Here is a 17289-nt window from a genome sequence, read left to right as displayed (position 1 = left end):
CTTATCCTGGATTTTTTATTGTACTTTTGTGCAATACCCCCCCGGAATCAGGAAACATTTATTACCAAAATATGTCAGACATACAAGGAATTTGACTTGGCGATTGGTGCAGCAGACAGTTATACAAAGGACAACAAGACAGATAAGACGACATAGTGCAAGAGGTATAAAATAAAATACAATGCTATGGGTTAGTATATAAGGATATGTGTTAGTTTAAAAATAAAGGAATAATAGTTTTTAAAAAAAAGAACAGAAAGTGACACGGGAAAGGGACAAGTGTATGTGCATGTGGAGTGTGAAGGGAGTGACCGGTGGGATGACTGAGTCAGTCAGTGGGAGACCCGGCTCTGTTGATGAGCCCGACTGCTCACGTTGTTGTGTCAGTTGTTGGTTGTTATAGATAGTGGTAAGTAGTTTCAGGTTGTTTAGTTACGTTGCACTATGAAACATTTTAAGATTGTTTTATGCATAAAGAGAAAATCTTTCCACAAAACCTGCTCACGTGCAGCTGATCAAGCTCCATCTAAGTGAAACACATCTCTGTAATGAGCTGCAATCGGTCCGATGGCCTCTGCACCTGAGACTGTTGACACACACCAGGTGAAAGAGGTTTTCTTGATCAATGTTCCCTGTTACAAGGAATAAAAACCCCTCACAGTGCCAGGAGCAAGCATCCAGTCATGATGGCTTTCTTTTGGCAACGAGCAGTGGTTTTGAGCCTGGCTGCTGCCATGTTGGTCTATGCAGGTAATGATGTAACAAAGTGGTGGATGAAGGTATGTGATTTGATTCCTCAGAAAGAACGAGTTTGAGTTCCTTGTGTTTTTCCCCTTTCCAGACATGAAGCTGGACTGCAGGCCCGACTCGGTGACGGTGGTGTGGACAGAGGGCCGATCCCAGGCTGATCTCTCGCTCTTCCGTCTGGGAAGCTGCTTCCCCACCAGCTTCTCGGCCACCCAGGCTGTTTTCAGAGTGGATCTCAATGACTGTAACTTCAGGAGACTTGTGCGTAGAACCTTCTTTAATATAACCCTTCAAACCGCGGGTCTGTTTCTTGCGGCGCATTGACATTCGTCTCTCTAAGGTAACTGGTGATTACTTGATGTACAGCAATGACCTGACCTACGGTTCTTCTGACTCTCAATCTCCGGCCTTCACTCATCCTGTTGTCTGTGCCTTTGCAAGGTGGGTGTTTATTCTACCACATTGACTGTTTAGTAAAATGGCAGCAGTTGCTTAATTGGTTTGCTTTTTTTGTTGCAGGCCGAAAGACTGGTACCCCATGATTTATGACCCTGTGTTCAGTACACACGGTGTGGGTCATCTAGTGTTCCACATTGGCCTCATGAATGGTGGGTTTAAAGTGGGTTTAAAGTAAGACCGTACTGTATATGGTGGTTCTTAGGGTGATGTGTAACAGAATGACACTCCTTTACTGCTGTAGATGACTTCTCGGGCCCCGCTGAGTCCACTACCTTCGCTCTAGGCTCTTTTATCCCAATCATGGCCAGCGTGTCACAGAAAACCCATCAGCCCTTGCTTCTGCTTCTTGAGGAATGCGTAGCAGCGACCACACCGGAGCTGCAGCCCGACAGCCCTTCGTACCCGATAATCGGCAATAAGGGGTAATCGTGTATCACCCAATTATTCTTTTCATGACGTCCAGAACTTGAATGTGAAACCTCACTTTATTTTCTCCACTTCCAGATGTCTTGTGGACAGCAGGATGTCTGGCTCCAAATTTGAACCAAGGCAGAAGTCATCAGAGCTCCAACTATCCCTTCAGGCTTTTAGGTTTGGTCTTGGTCAAGAGGTAACACTAAATTGTGCAGGTTTTAGTTTCAGGGCTTTATTGTCAAAACTTGAAGCCAACTCTGCTTTACAACCTCCGTCCTCAGGTGTTCATCCACTGTAAACTTGTGGCTTGGGACCCCAACGGTCTTGACAGCACCAAGAAGGCCTGCCACTACGTCAAAGAGCATGGGTAACAACGTCTAAATGATCGATTATTTGTTTGGTCAGTATAGTACTGCTATGCTGGCGACTAATTGAGTGCCTCTTCTCAATCATGAACTCAGCTGGGAGCTGCTGGACAACTATGCATACAGCACTCTCTGTGACTGCTGTGACTCTGACTGCAAGTCCAGGAGGACCAGGAGTATAGAATCGGGTACTTTACTTCTGCCACGTTAATGTCTTTGATTTGTAATTAAACTTGGTGCTAACTTTTTCTTTTCATTCAGGGACTCATGGTGTTTCACAAAATGCAGTCCTTGGCCCACTTACCATTACCGATGGCACCTCTGATACATTCTCATGGTAACTTCACTTTTTATATTTTGCTGTAAATTTACCCTTTAAAACTACCTAATCCCCCCCCCCCCTTTTTTTCTCATTAACAGGAATGGATCTTTTTGAATTTAATCTATTGGGTTATGAATCCTGCCTTACTGTATTGACTCAATTAAAGCTGTAACTCTATACTTTAACTATTGCTCGCTTGCAAGTGACTTTGGAGGTGTTTTCATCAGTCCTAGCCTTTCCATTACATCATAGCTAGATGTTGACAAACATTTTTCATTCTGAAGCTGCTTGATATGGACATATCAACTTAATGGCGCGTTTAACAATTATCCATTTTCAAGACGTCTTTACCAAAATGAGGATGTCTCTTTAGGGCTGAACCTTTTAACTAGGGTTAAATTGGAATTAAACAAATGGTCTATGGGACGACTTGGAAAAATGTTTTATTTTTAAACAACGGTAAACATTTACACTGAGTCTAAATAGCCAACTTGTGTGTGTGTGTGTGTAATCCAATGTTAAACCACCAATTAAAGAGGCAATTGTGGGAAGCAATGCTTGTTTGCAGCACTGGTGTCCTCAACAGGTCTGAAAATGAGCAGTATTTAAAGAGTCATTGTAGCGTTGAATGAAATTATAAGTATTTTATGTGGCGACTGTAACTAAAATACCTTCCTGCTGAAAATATGAACTCCTTAAAATAAGATGGCATCTTATTAATACGTCAAATTAAGTCTTGACTGATGGTAAAATTAGCCTTGACAAGGTGACTGGGGACGTTGTCACTCGGCCAATCGGAACGGGGACCGAGATCCGAGACTCGCGCTGCGAGCTGGAGGCGCAACTGAGCATCAAAACCAGCTAACTTGCCCCTGATATCAACGGGTAACGTTAGCTAGTGTTTACGAGACACCCAACACGAGTGTATAGGTAATGTTCTAACAAAGTTTAATGACCGTTTTGACTCTTCAAAAACGCTTCTTATCCTGTCGTTGGCAAACAAAAGCGACCCAGTCAAGTCTCCCAAATTGTAAGCTAGCTTTAGCTAGCGTTAGCTTGCAAACACTTTGCTAGCCAAATCGCCCTATACACAGCGGCCATATTGACGTCATCGCAGGGTAATTCCAGGTGAGCTATTATTTATGCCCATGTCAGGATGGAATAGTGGGCTCACTGGATATTATGATTAACGATAGCTAATTACGCATCTTTACTTCGCTATTCAACTGCTGTGACAATACCTGTAGTTAAGCTGTTGCCAACATTAGCTTAGTCAGCTGCTCCAGAATGTACTGGTGGATAAGTTATGCCAGCAGAATATCCTAGCCTAATGCTAAAATGGTTAAGCTATTGGTTAACCTTTGCATGAGTATTTTATTTGACGTTATATTGTTACCTTGTGACAAAATCAAATCCATCTCAAACTTGAATGTCATAAAAAAAACGATGTCACAGGCTTGTCAATGATATGGCCAAAGTAGCATACCTGACACATTTTAAACCCGCCTTATACAAATCATTCATTTGAATATACTGCCGGGGAGGCTGGAGGATTTGAGGCGAGGAGTTTGAGGAGTTTGCTTTGGGCCCGTTGTGTTCTTCCACACTAGACCGGGCTTGGAGCAGGGGGACTTTGTCATTTGGAAAAGTCCACAGCAGGAAAAACAACACAATACTAGAAGTACACGTACCTGTAGTCCTATCCTGTAATATTTCATGTTACATAATCACATTTGTGTATAATGTGTTTGCAGAAGTGGAACCCCACAGGACTAAAAATGGACTGGTTGCACTGTAACCAGTGCTTCACCAGGAGAGGGTCCAGGTTTGCCGTGTCCAGCTGTGGCCACATCTGCTGTGACGCATGCATTAAATCCAGTGAGACTAATTCCAACTATTAAACTTGTTGTGAGGAACTTTTAATTGGGTGTGAAATGGTCTCGTCAATACTGATTCTCCTGTACGACCTACGTACATAAGTAAACCAGCATCATTGCTGAAGGAAAACGCAGACCACGTGCTGCTGGAGACCCACGCCATATTACCTGGCCTGCTGGAGGGAAAGGAGGCCCGGGAGATCCAGTAGTGAGCAGAGCAGACTGAAAGACCCCGTTGGAGTAAAATTAGTGCTTTTCTGGAGGAAACATCCCCACGCTTGTCAAAAGACACAAACACAAATTGAGAGTTCCTTGTACCTTTAACATCACTTGCTCAAAGACATTTGCCAGCTAGTTATGGCTCTGATGGTGATAATGTGTTTCCCACAGAGCAGTGCAGTGTATGCGGCGTCGGCTGCAGTTACTTGCACATCACAGATGAGGTTGGTGAGTTTGAAATCTCCACTGCAGCTTACAGCCTGATCCAGAACAGCGAGTTACATATTTATCTGCACCAAATATATAATATATGTTTTAGATGAAGCCACAGGAAAAGGTGTTTTTCGAGGACCCCACGAAACTCATCCAGTCACGGCTGGAGCGCATTTCACAGGTTAGTCCCGACCACTCAAGCTCTCGGCTACCATTTTAATTGCTGTACAGGGACTTTAAATGTCACAGCAGCCAGTCAATTAGTAACCCGTGAGTAAGTCATTCAGCCACAGACTGCTTCAGTTAGAGGGATGTTTAACAAGATTAAAAGCATCCCAAATGGTCATCGTCGTTTGTGCATCCCTGAGCTTCAATCCAAAAGCCAGTTGAGTCGCATTATGTTTTTATTTTCTTTGAAAGAGCATTTGATAGTGAGGTCTCTGTGCTCCCTAGATTGCAGTTTTCCAGCGGACGCAGACAGAGAGAGTGACGGCGCACTTCAGGCACAAGTCTGTTGAACTGGAAAGGCGACTGAAGGAAGTCACTGAGCAGAGTTTCAGGTAATTTCAATATCTGTTGTTGTCCCTTTGTGGCCATGTAAATGAACCCCCACAAAAGGAACACCATTCTTCCCACCTTTGTCTTCACGAGGCAACTCTCTGAGTTGAAAAGGGAGAATGCTGTATTAAAAAAGCAGCTTTTAGAACTGAAAAGAGAGACCGATGATTTGAAAAAGCCACTTTCCCAGCGCAGGGTAAGTATTCCGAAAGTGTAATATCGATGCCAAAACCACCAACAATTGGGTAGCGAGTTACACATCTACCTTTGTGTTTCCCACAGGTTTCTCCAGGACAGTTTCATACAAACAGGTAAAATCAAATGTCCCTTTCAGGACTGTCCTCTTTAATCCTAAACACTCCTGTATTTAAATCTTTAACTGCTCTCATGTATATAGAACTCAACGGATGTCCCTCCCGGTGGCCGTCACCTCTCCAGGTAAACCCAGTGCTTTAAATTGAACCGTTTCAGTGAAAGTTGATTACAGTTGATGTGCATGTTCTCTTTTTACCAGTCACCCCTCGTTCCAGAAGCATGAAGTACGTACTGCATCCTCTGATGGATTTTATTCTGCATTTACAGCACCATTGTGTATCAACACTATGAAATGAAAAGTAAGTGAAAGTGAAAAGTACTGCTAAAACATGTCGTCTTTGTCTCAGCTACTTTAGCTCAGAAGAGTCTCGCGGGTTGGCCAGAGACCGGGGTCGCAGTCCCGCCTCCCTCACAGTAAGCGTTAGCTGAACTCTAATGTTTTGTTCACCTCGTAAACAAATGTGAGAATGTTGGAGATGCAAGGGTTTTCCAAAAAGTACTGAACAAAATATAGATACATTTGTTCTTAGATGTGTGTTAAAGACCAACTGTGAAAGACCAATGTCAACAAAGCAGTGTGAAAATACAGAATTCATAATAGCTGATAATAAACAGCTTTTACCAAACCTTTAATGAGGTCTGTCCTAGGCAGCGAATGGAGTTAGTTCTACCGTTAAGATGCTATCGCCATGACAACCCCATCCACTGATGAATAATATGAAATGTGGTTGAAACCTCTGAAAGGTCGAGTCTTTCAAAGTACAGATGGTTTTGTCAGACTTTAATGTCCATGGTCAGAAATGAATTTTTAGACTCACTGCACAGTCATACTTAAGTTCTCATTGTTACATTGTTCAATATTCACTGATTTTAAATAGGACTTATTTCTGTTTCTGTCAGACTCCTGGATCAGTTTCCTCTATTTCGAGCCACAGTTCTCTTCATGAACATGTACACGGTAGGTATTATTGCAGAGAAGTTTTGGAGCTCCACCAGAGGTTCTGTGATTAAACAAGAGATGTAATTCATGCCGTCGTTAACCCGGGATCCTCTCCCGTGTTTCAAATAGGAACACCCACGTCCTTCAGCACTCCTATGAGGTAAGAAACGCTCACCAATCACCATTGATGTCGATGTGAAGATCTTCTCATGCGATCAGCCCATTTCTGTCATCCTCAGAACTCCGCGTCAGACGCCTAATGTTTTCCCGTTCCAGTTTATGAGTGGATTATCAATACATTCACCCCGACATCAGTGAAGTGGCCCCTGACAATTGGACTAGTTAAGGAGTCCGTAGCCATTGTTTACTTTCTTTACCTATCACCAGTTGGCACCAACGATTTAATTTATTAAAATAGAGATGTTAACTTTACATGGATATTGAACTGTTGTTAACATGTGGTTCTGTTGATCAAATTATCTGACAAATTGTGTTATTTATCAATGGTTATTTTTGCAAAAACTCGCAACAACTTTGATATCATTTGATATCATTTCTGCAGTGTGGCTTCTGAATTCATATTTAATGAAACAATAAATTTGATGTTAAAATCTGTAGCAGTCATTACAGCACACACACAAAAAACATTGCTGCACGCATGATTAGAAAGGCAAATCCTTTACTGGTTTCCAGTGACACAGTTGTGCAAATGAGGATTTGTTTTCATACACGGAAGACATTTGCAAAGGAAGACACTAAGCATTATGGATATTTGCCCACGGCATGACACTTGCATTAACTTTTAATTTCTAAAAGAATGACAGAAGCCGGCGATGCACACGGCTCTATCAACATTCTAACGTTTCCCTAGACGTTCCTATTGAACTCGACTCTCGCCTCTATTTAAAGCCCACTTCTCCCTCTCCATGTCAACTAAGTAGTACTTTAAAAACGTGAAGTTCATCTGAACGGATGACCTGAATGTGTAATGTTTGTACAACAATTCGTTACGAGTCATTAGAAATGTTTTCTTTGGATACAGACCATTTGCTACTTATACAGTACGTTCGGATTTTTCATCTAGGTTTTCTAAATTATAAACCATCTAGTCACACTCTATCGCTATGAAGACAAAATAGATATACAAATACTGACTGAGTTACTGAGTGCAAATTGAAGTTGCTAATTGTGACATTTGAATGCTGCTGATGTGGATGCTGCTGTCCTGGTAGATCGCGGGTTACAGCAGAATGTCTCAAGGACGATCTGGGAATGTGTCCCAGACATGTGCTTTAAAGACATTAGTAGAATCTGATGGACTATGCTGTTTTTAAAAAGGCGTGATAAAAGGTTTCAGTGTTAAGGGATCAAGGAACTGGATTTCATGATTATGACAGCAGGCTCTAAAACCAAAGTGCAAGATGTCAACTTAAAGTGTACATGTCCAGTGTGCTTTTCATGACAAGGAATTATTGGCTGTAAAAGGAATGATTACACACAGTGATCAGTCAACAAATTCACCAACAGAGACATCTTCCTGGAACAGTTACATGTCTGCTTTAGTCAGGTACTACGAGTACAACCTTTAAATTATACTGGTACAATAGCATACTAAAACTTCTGTAGTAGAGATATCTAACAAACATAAGCTAAAAGTAAAAAAATAGTAGAATAAACCAGTGTACAAGTTACTGTCCTATTTACAGCAACATGGGCAACAAAATTATAGTTCAAGTCCAAAATATATATTAGGATAAGCAGGAAATGCAGCATATGTGTAAAAAAAAAAACCAAACCTTTTTGGGGACTTGTGCTGGGAAGACCGGATGTTACAAACCTGCTAAATTAAAGCAATTTAAACCAAAGTAACAACTACGCTGCTTGGTGCAAAGGATGCGAGCAGCACTCCACCAACTTAAAGAAATGTTCTCGACCGGTTCCAGGGTCTTAATCATCAAAGATCGGTTTTTCCTCGGTACCCCCAACATCCTGCCCTGCAAACCAATCCCGCACTTGCTGGTAGCTCATTCTCGATTTCTTGCATAAAGAGTCCAGGTCTCTTTCGTGTAGTGAGCCGGTTCCGAGGTAATACGCTACCAACGGCTGGATATCAGGGAGATCTGCACTGGATGCGGTCGCTTGAGACTTCCGTTTGCGCCCGCCGGCCCGAGTGGACGTCGCAGAGCCACTCCCGTTAGTCAAGCCGCCACCGCCGCTGCTGCTCTGCTGGGCCGCGAGTTCTGCCAAGAACTGATCGCGGACCCCCTTCACCCAGCGCAGCTGGCCATTTTTTACGGCGTACCGCGTGTCCCCGAACCACTGAATGACATCGGCCCGGGGCAAATTCGTACGCTTAACAAGTTCGGTGTAGTCTTCGCTCTTGGGCCACTGGCAGCGCAGGAAGTGCTGCTTCAACACATCCAGCTGCTCCTTGGTCTTTCTTGGTCGCCCAGCCGGAGTGAGGGCAGGGGAAGTGGATGTGGATGAGGGAGCCTTTGAGACGTGCAGCGGCGTTTGTGAAGGGCTGGCTTTGGCTGAGTGGGCGGACTTCTTTGATGTGCTGGTGTTGTTTGAAAGCGGCTTGGAAGGTGAGGCGCTCGGCGGTGGGCTTGCAGAGGGGGAAGAGCAGGGGGAGGTTTTCAGGTCACCCGACGGCTCCTGTGGAACGTCCGGCTCGATCTTGCAGGTCAGCTGCAAGGGCAGCTCCTCACTCTGTTCCTCATCTTTCAAACTGTCCCCATCACCAGAGAGCTCCTCCGTGCCGTCATACCCTTCTGCCTCAAGGACCCGGTCCCCGAACGCTTCCAGGCTGTTGGACAAAAAGGTCTGAAAGAAATGAGAATTCCTAATCCCATTGCTCCGGGCGACCTCCTGGCTCTTCACCCCGTTGAGTTGACTGGGCTTTTGTGTAATGAGTGGAAGAGGTTGGACTTGTTGGTCTTGTTTAGCTGCGGTGTGTTGTGAGTAGTTCTGGGCTGCAGCGAGGCTCCCTCGGCCAACCCTCAGCTGGTACCGGCTGTCGCTGAACCACTTGCGGATGTCGTTGCGACTCAGCCCGGTTTCTTCCTGCAGGCGTCTAAGCTCCGCCTCTGCAGGCCAGTTCTCCCTCAGGAAGCTCTTTCGAAGGGCGGCGAGCTGAACTTTAGACTTTTTGTAGCGCCCGTGGCGATGCTGGCGGGAGGGCGACCCCGAAAGGTCAAGGGAGACGTCGGCCGCCGTGCTCACTGGCGTTTCCACTGGTGGCCGGTAGAAGTATGAATCCTGAGGAGGTGGGAGGGTGGAGCTGAAACACGGGGCGGTAGGTTTGGTTGGCTTGTAGGAATCTGGGGACTCGCACTTTAGTTTTGACTTTGGGGGGCTGGGGGGAACACCTTCTACCTTGTTGTTATCCTTCTCGTCAATCACCAATTCCTCAATACCGTCAGCCTTACTCGTCATTTCGGCCTCCATGTTGGTGTCAGGAGAGTCCTCACAAAGCTCAGGCACTGCCAGCTTTCGCCGCGTCTCCTCGATCTCCTCGGAGGACCAGCTGATACCGTATTTAATTCTCTGCACCATGAACCACACCTTAACTTTGTCCAGTGGCAAGGCACACACCCGGGCCAGCGCGCCGACCTCGCGAGATGACGGGTACGGAAATAAGTTAAAGGCTTGGATCAGCTCTGCGATCGTGTCAAGTTCACGGGTTTGATCAGACTGCGTCCAAACCAACTTCAGTCCCTCCGACACCAGAGGCAGGCACACAACAGAGTTGTGGTTGGTGGTGAAACTGGCCACGCCGCTCACGTTGCCGTCAGCAGAGTGGCGCAGATCCTTGGAAGAGCGTTTAGCTTCAAGTTTCCCTTCACATTCTGTCTTTGTTGCTTTTCCTTCAAAATGCCCCCTCATGCCCATAAGTAGTCCGTTTCTGCCATTGTGGTCACTGTAGGTCGCCATCTGGGACGTCAAAATGGGCTCTTTCACCTAAGGAGCAAAAAACAACAACATGGATTTAGTTGCAGTTGTCCTACTTATCTCAGAGGGCAGTTTTCACCACCGAGAAGATCACTTTAGGGAAAGAACATTTATACCGGTGGATGCAACGGTACGAACTATGACGTTAAAAGAACTTTTGGTTCTCATTCAAAGTCAATTATCTAACAGCTGTTTCCCCTCCCCCACCCATACTCCTTATTCTGAACTCCCAGTGAAACTAGTCGTATACTCTGTCCAGACTCGGTTCCCCTCCCCCCAGAGTGTGGTGACTGACTTTTGTTTTGTGTGAGTGGGGGGGTCGGTCGCAAAGGGTGGGTGCGCGGGGAACGGGGATCCATGAGAAATCCATCGCAGTCTGCTTTCTCACCCTTTCCTAGTCCGGCTTTGTTCCACTCCCAGATCCTCGGCCCTAAAGATGAGTGCAGCCTCTTGACAAAGGCCGATAGCACAAGAGAGACCTGTGGATGTAGAAAACGAGCTGCATTAGTCTCCATCAAGGCCAAGTCTAGGCATTAAAAGACCCCGACTAAAAGAAGCCTTTTTTTGTTTTGTTCTTTTAGCAACAGGTGTAAGCCAGCTTACAAGTACACCACACATCTAGTAGTTAAACACAAGGATAATTATTCAAATGTGTCTTTTTTTTTAAACATTTTGATTTTCCGATGCAGTTATTACATTAGTATTTTAATATGGAGTCTTTCAAGTAGCCATCTCTCATATAGCAGTACTGTGCTTTATTGAAGACAAAAGATGAAATATTGCACTTCAAAAGAAGGTTAGGTCATAGAAGACATTTAAGGTCCCTTGAGCCACGCTAGGAATTAGTACGTGAACCAAAAACAATGGCAAACAATTATGAAACCAGAGTATTAGTCATGCGTGACACACTGAACCCACGGATGAGATCATGTGGTGACGTCCGATGCGTTACTGCGACGCGCGAGTGAACATGTTGTATTTTTGTATTAGTGTGCCCAAAAAGAAGCGCTATAAAAGTTGCTTTCGGTGCGGATCACAATAGCAGCCCAGCGAGTCTCCCTCCTCCTCCTCCTCCTTCATGGCGTACTAACTAAAGCGCTCCCCTCTGCACAGGCGCACTCCGCCGCCAGACACGCTTCAGTGGAACATTAAAAATAAACTTACCGAAATGCTGCTCCAACCCGTTATCCCCGCGGAGCCGTGGAAGCGGAATGAACACAAAGGGGGACGCGGGAGTTATCCCTCCGCCGCTCCGCCTTCTGGGGCCGAAGTTTTAGAGGAAGACCCCGCGAACAATAAGGTCCGTCTGTCGGGTTGACCCTCGTCTTGTTTATCACCTCGACGGATTACGGACGGGACACAAAGATGCACGCGACCAAGTTTTAGTCTCCTTTCGGGAGGAGTTGGCTCGTGGGTTTAGTCCTTTCCCGCGCGGGGGGGAGGGGGGCGATTATCTCAATCCTCGGGATTCAGGTCGGAAGCCGAGTCGCCGTTACTTCGCCCTCCTCGGTCCATCCGTCGTTGCTTTTGTTCTTTAACTGAGAAGTGTTTTTTTTTTTTTTTTCGCCGTCCGGTCAGATCGAGGCGAGGCGGAGCCGAGGACCAGGAAGCCCACAAGGCCCAACCGACTCTCCCACGCAGTGACGGCGGGGTGGGTGTCGCCAGAGTGGGAGAGCAGCCCGTGGATTGGCGGGAGGAGGCGCCTGTATAAGAGCTCCGAGGGGGCAGTGGGCGAAACGGGTTTCACGTCACCCGCCCGCCCACCGCCCACCGCCCACCGTCGGTCCCCGCCGCGCCGCTCACGTCTCGTTCCAGTGAAACAAACAAAGTGCTGCTGACCCGAGTCATTACATTCCTGCTCCACTTCAAACACGCCGGCGTTTCACGGACTGTTGAATCAAGTGAAATACAACTTACATAAAATAGCAGGTGCTTGAGCATTTAAGTAGATCAATGAACAAATTAAAGATCCAAATAAGTAAAAGCATTTTAATTAGCCGTGTATACATTCCATCCGCCAAAAATGATGAATCATTCAGATGAATAAACAGAACAACATTTTGTCTTTGCATTACGAACAACACGGACACTGTTATAGTGATTCATTCATATATATATAATATATATATATATATATATATATAATATATATACATTATGTATATATATGTAATATATATGTATGTATATACATATATATGTATGTATGTATGTATGTATGTATACACACACACACATTATGTCAGAGGTAGCGATTATAATTCATAGTTAACAGCAGTAATTAATATAATCAAATAGACACTATTTTGATAATAATATTTCCATATAGGAGATACAACCCTTTACTTGAGAATAAATCTGTTTCTATGCAGAGTACATTTTTTTCAGAAAGGAATGAAAAAACAGCAGGAAGGTTCTTTATTTAACCAGTTGTTACCTAGACGGTCGAGTACCGGGGGAGTGGGAGTGGATGTAGTGTTGGACGTGAAATAGAAATATAGCAAAGCTAAATATTAGTGAAAAACACAGACCCATTGAACGGTTTCTCCCACGTTTCATCTTCAAAGAGATGCTTAAGAAAATATAAAACGCGTTCTTATTAATAAATTCACATCGTGCGGCATCACTCACAGATAACAGTAATGTTAAGGTTAAATTGATGTTCTCTTTCTTGACCTCAAACTTCATAGAACCGCCTTCGTTAACGACACAAGTGGGATTATACAAAATAAAGTGTTCAATAATACTCCTTTAAAAGATATAGTTGGGAGTCACAGCTGGTTGTCACCTACAGGCAGACATGGCGACTAGTTCCGCTAGAATTTGGACCACTTCGTCAACATATCGTACGATACTGCCACTCTGGTGCGGATGGGGGGAATGTTTAGAAGCGGTTACTAGCCAGGGTGAGCGCAAAGCGCGGCAGGCGTAGGAATGAAGGGACTACCACCGACAGCCAGGAGAGATATGGCACCTGGCTCAGGAGGAATTTCAGAGAAGTGTAGTCAGCTACAGTCCGTCCTGGAGATAAACAGAGACAAAACAAACAGGTCATGTGACTCAACATCATAATAAGGAAGCAAAACATGAACACAAGCAGCAGATGCTCACTGACCATCAATGTCTTGTATGCCGTAGCGCCTTGCCAGGTCACAAGTCAGGAGTACCTTCCCAGTCAGAGACATCAGATGTTTATCTGTTAGGAAAGAAAACGTTGACTTAGTTTGCGAATGAACAAGAATAACAGTTAAATTGAGTACAGCTCCTCAGCAATCATTTAAAAAAATGTAATCCCACCGTTTGCCAGGTTGACGATGCACATCCCACTCACTTCTGTGGATTCCCCATTGGCAAAGACTTCTTTGAACTGAGCCAAAAAAAAACAGATTGAGCACATAAAATAAAAAAACCTGCGGTGAAGGATTTACTGTAAAAGGAGAATGTACCTTGTTATCTACACCTTGTGTCTTTTCCTTTTCTAGTACGAACTGAGACACCAGCTCTGTTTGTACGGCTCCAGGCCACAGACTCACAGAAGCCACGCCCCTTCCTTTAAGCTCCACCGCCATGTCTGCTGCCAGCCTGTCACACTGAGACAAATAACAAAACAAAACCGGTTGACACGACAGCGTCTCACCTAATTACACAGCACATGTGCATTCATCATATTTGGCCTCCTGACAACATAAATCTGGGACTAAATTAGAACTTACTGCAGCCTTGCCAACGCCATATGGCACATTGAAGAGATACCGCAGACCCCCCATGGACGAAATCGTGACTATCAGACCCCGACCTTGAGCCACCATCATCCGGGACGCGTGAACTGAGAAGAAATAGTGGCCCCTGCCAGATAAAATAAAAATCGTTGGTAAACAATGCCAACGAATACTGATAACTGTCAGTGAACACAGCACACTACTTTTCACATCACTCTTACGGTGTCTAGGAGAGTCACCTGGAACTCAAACGTAATAAAAGAAGAAAAAAAAGTAGTAACAGCTGATGTCTGACGTCTGGTCTCGTCGACTCATCAGACATGACTAACAGAAAAGCATACCTGAGGCCCGTGTTGTTGATGGAATCCCAAATGGACGGATCCATTTCCCAGAACTTGACCCCCATATTCTCGAAGATGGCCTGAAAGAACCCATCGTGTTTTAGAGGTCAAGCTAACAGTCTAACGTTTTTTTTGATTGGCCTCCTAATTTTGTTCATGAGTACTTCCGGTTGTGTTCATGGATCTCACCTGGACTCCAGCATATGCGTTGTTCACCAGCAGGTCCAGCCTGCCCTTCTGCTCACGCTTGATCTGTTCAAACACGTCTTCGATGTCTTTGTCTTTTGTGGAATCGCAGATGACCGGGACGCACTTCCCCCCCCTTTCCTTCACCTGTGTTGACAACAAACGCGTCAGCCAAAGCGGCTTCAACACACAACCGCTAAGAAACGGCAACATCGCAGGGACGACGGCGTCAGAGTGGTCCAGACCTCAGCTGAGGTGTGGGTCACAGGTTGATTGCCCCGTTGCCAGTAAGAGACTCTAGCAGATTCAAGCTGGAAACGTCACCTGGGCAGCAGTTTGTTTCAGAGTGGTCTCCTGGCGCCCGGTGATGTAGACGGTAGCTCCCGCCTCGGACAGCTGGAGGGCTATTCCCCGGCCGATGCCTCTGGAGGCCCCCGTCACCAAACACACCCAGCCAGACAAGGACATTCTCCCTGGGGAAGAGACAATAAACAAGTGAGATAAGAGATAAGATCCAATGTGAAGTAGGAAAGACTCAGTCAGTCTAGTATCATCAGAGGTCAGCTGGGGAGTACACATGATTGCCACACTAGTCACTGTTACTTCGCATTGCGCATGTGCAGTCAACAGCTGATGATGTCATGATGTCACTGATTCATTAATGACAAAGTTACTGATCATCAATGAAGGTAAACTTTTGCCCCGATCACAACATACATGCTTTAAAAGTCCATCGCAGTCCGCTTATTTGACGTTAATCAGGGATAATAGAACCTGATACAAGTGTATAATTCACACAGGTGACTATATGACAAAGCAAAGATACAACCAGAAACATGTGTTTAAAAAAAAGAACTATAGCGTTTACACTTTACTCGCGTTCTATTGTTCGTATGATATATCAACCCATTTTTTAGACAGTTGCCTGAAAGTTATTTAATTGTAGGAGTACTGGTTATACTTGATCGTATCGCGATGCAAGGAATGCATGAACAGAGCCAAGACCCGACTGTTACTCAACTCCGATTGGGGACTTGAAAGTTTAAAGAATTTGCTTGAATAAAAGACTCTTTTACCTTATTCGGACTTCAGGCTGAGACAAGCGAACGGCTCTGTAGTCAAACCTTAGCGTCTGCTGTTATTATGTCAATGACCGGTGACGCGAGCAACAATGTGAGCAGTGTTATTTCCAAAGAATTTCGAGGCACCGTTTTCTGGTCGTGATATCGCGAGAAGACGCGGGACGACGCACCGAGAGGAGATTACGAGCTTTCGTGACGGTTGGTTACTAAACTTTACGTTGAATGAGTGAAAGACAATTGTGGATGTCGTGTTGGACCCGCATGCTATACGTCTACCGATTTGTTGTGTACACATCCCCACATTTTCCACTATTATTTTTTTTACAATTTTCCACATGGCGTTAGGCCTAGAAAACACCACACGATGGCGCTATAGTCTTGCTAAAAATACACAATGAATGTGCGCAATAAGGGTCGGTTTTTAACAGAGAATAGAGGCTGGGGATATAAAGGTCTGTGCTGGTCTGCTGCTGTAATACTACTTCAGAAGCAAGGCAAGTCTATTTGTATAGCATATATGAACGATAAGGACATTTAAGATTCTTCACATGAAACCATTAAAACCACCAAATTAGAAGTTTGTTTGCTCAGTCCAACAGGAAGTGATTTATTTAAACCGTTGTTTGGGAAATACAGAGGTGGACGACATTTCAAAGATCCCATCGAGTCACCAACATTTTTTGAGTTGAATGACAACAAATGAATTTAGTGATTTAAATTAATTCCTTCAATTTTAATTACTTTAAAAACTTGTACCGTTGTATTTGTAGTGTCTCCCATTTGCACAATGGTTTAGCCTCATGAAGAGGACTCCCTGTAACACCGCATCAACATAATCCCTCTATTATCCTCCTCAACAGGTATGACGGAGCAGCTGGCACATCACAGCAGACCACTCAGCCATCTGGGTGAGTATTGAGCATTTCAGAGCCAGAGGAACATTTCTATGTGTTCTCTAATGAACCATGCGCTCTTCCCGCCAGATGACGAAACATGCAGCTCCACCTCTGCTCTCCCTGGCTGTGAGCGTTAGGCTGTAAACGTGGCATGTATCTGTGACAGATGACAGATGTGTTGTTGACTCCTCCGGGTCTACAGCTGTACCGTATGATTACATCGTCAGCAGATCCTTTCCCCATCGGCCTTATTGCCATAATCTCATTACACAATCAATGTCTGTCAAATCAACATTTGTAGCTATCATTTCTGACAAAAAAAGATACATTGCTCGTACTAAATACATCGATTAAAAATGCATTTTCCAGGAGCCGGTTATCAAGAGAACTGCCTGAGTGTTACAAAGAAATTCTTAGCAGAAAAACAGGACACAGTTAGCTTACATGGATGATCACAGCAGAGATGAACAAATTGTTTTAATGATACGGTTAAAGGGGGAAAGAATATCCAAATCTACTTGGCCCTATGTGAAAAAGTAATTGGAATTGAACTCAGCTTTCAAAAAATGTGGTTAATCACAGTTTTCTCAAGACACCAGGAAGGGGGCAAATACCATTTTCACTGTATATTCAGGGTTTTTGGGCCACCCACTCATCGTTTTAATAACTTGGTTGTGGCTGT

General features: G+C 44.6%; 4 protein-coding genes and 1 long non-coding RNA gene across 9 annotated transcripts; 3 read left to right on the top strand and 2 right to left on the bottom strand.

Annotated features, from left to right (window-relative positions):
* Positions 1-291: 291 nt before the first annotated feature.
* On the top strand, positions 292-2492 carry LOC120816047 (zona pellucida sperm-binding protein 3). Its single transcript, XM_040171296.2, has 11 exons — positions 292-409; positions 643-750; positions 842-1008; positions 1088-1188; positions 1267-1355; positions 1448-1628; positions 1711-1816; positions 1902-1987; positions 2082-2173; positions 2247-2322; positions 2406-2492. Exons 2-11 carry the CDS (start codon positions 684-686, stop codon positions 2419-2421), a joined length of 981 nt encoding a protein of 326 aa, XP_040027230.2. The 5' UTR covers positions 292-409; positions 643-683; the 3' UTR covers positions 2422-2492.
* Positions 2493-3058: 566 nt separating this feature from the next.
* Positions 3059-7040, top strand: LOC120816050 (E3 ubiquitin-protein ligase RNF212B). Of its 4 annotated transcripts, none has more exons than XM_078098693.1 (12): positions 3059-3435; positions 4575-4627; positions 4723-4797; positions 5070-5176; positions 5268-5370; positions 5457-5485; positions 5572-5612; positions 5689-5713; positions 5837-5903; positions 6390-6447; positions 6559-6589; positions 6669-7040. In XM_078098693.1, the coding sequence occupies exons 3-12, from the start codon at positions 4723-4725 to the stop codon at positions 6745-6747; spliced, it is 615 nt and encodes a 204-aa protein (XP_077954819.1). In that variant the 5' UTR covers positions 3059-3435; positions 4575-4627; the 3' UTR covers positions 6748-7040. The 4 variants fall into 4 exon arrangements, with proteins under 4 accessions (XP_077954819.1, XP_077954820.1, XP_077954817.1 ...); XM_078098694.1 differs by having other exon boundaries at positions 3100-3237; XM_078098691.1 differs by lacking the exon at positions 3059-3435 and adding an exon at positions 4061-4185.
* A 51-nt stretch (positions 7041-7091) lies between these two features.
* Positions 7092-12156, bottom strand: homeza (homeobox and leucine zipper encoding a). Of its 2 annotated transcripts, none has more exons than XM_040171294.2 (3): positions 11548-12156; positions 10679-10862; positions 7092-10392 (listed from the first exon to the last, which is right to left on the bottom strand). In XM_040171294.2, exons 2-3 carry the CDS (start codon positions 10751-10753, stop codon positions 8377-8379), a joined length of 2091 nt encoding a protein of 696 aa, XP_040027228.2. In that variant the 5' UTR covers positions 10754-10862; positions 11548-12156; the 3' UTR covers positions 7092-8376. The 2 variants fall into 2 exon arrangements, with proteins under 2 accessions (XP_040027228.2, XP_040027229.2); XM_040171295.2 differs by having other exon boundaries at positions 10772-10862; positions 11548-12064.
* A 202-nt stretch (positions 12157-12358) lies between these two features.
* dhrs1 (dehydrogenase/reductase (SDR family) member 1) lies at positions 12359-16006 on the bottom strand. Its single transcript, XM_040171297.2, has 9 exons — positions 15706-16006; positions 14954-15102; positions 14633-14776; positions 14444-14523; positions 14097-14229; positions 13830-13973; positions 13681-13750; positions 13499-13579; positions 12359-13404 (listed from the first exon to the last, which is right to left on the bottom strand). The coding sequence occupies exons 2-9, from the start codon at positions 15095-15097 to the stop codon at positions 13268-13270; spliced, it is 933 nt and encodes a 310-aa protein (XP_040027231.1). The 5' UTR covers positions 15098-15102; positions 15706-16006; the 3' UTR covers positions 12359-13267.
* On the top strand, positions 15799-16978 carry LOC120816051 (uncharacterized). The gene is made up of 3 exons (XR_005711799.2): positions 15799-15909; positions 16572-16619; positions 16695-16978. It is a non-coding gene; the product is annotated as an uncharacterized LOC120816051 (long non-coding RNA).
* Positions 16979-17289: the final 311 nt, after the last annotated feature.

Source organism: Gasterosteus aculeatus, chromosome 3 (genome assembly GCF_964276395.1).
Source record: "Gasterosteus aculeatus chromosome 3, fGasAcu3.hap1.1, whole genome shotgun sequence".
NCBI classification, from domain to species: Eukaryota; Metazoa; Chordata; class Actinopteri; order Perciformes; family Gasterosteidae; genus Gasterosteus; species Gasterosteus aculeatus.
Note: the sequence above shows the minus strand (reverse complement) of the source record. Positions and strands in the feature narration are given on the sequence as shown.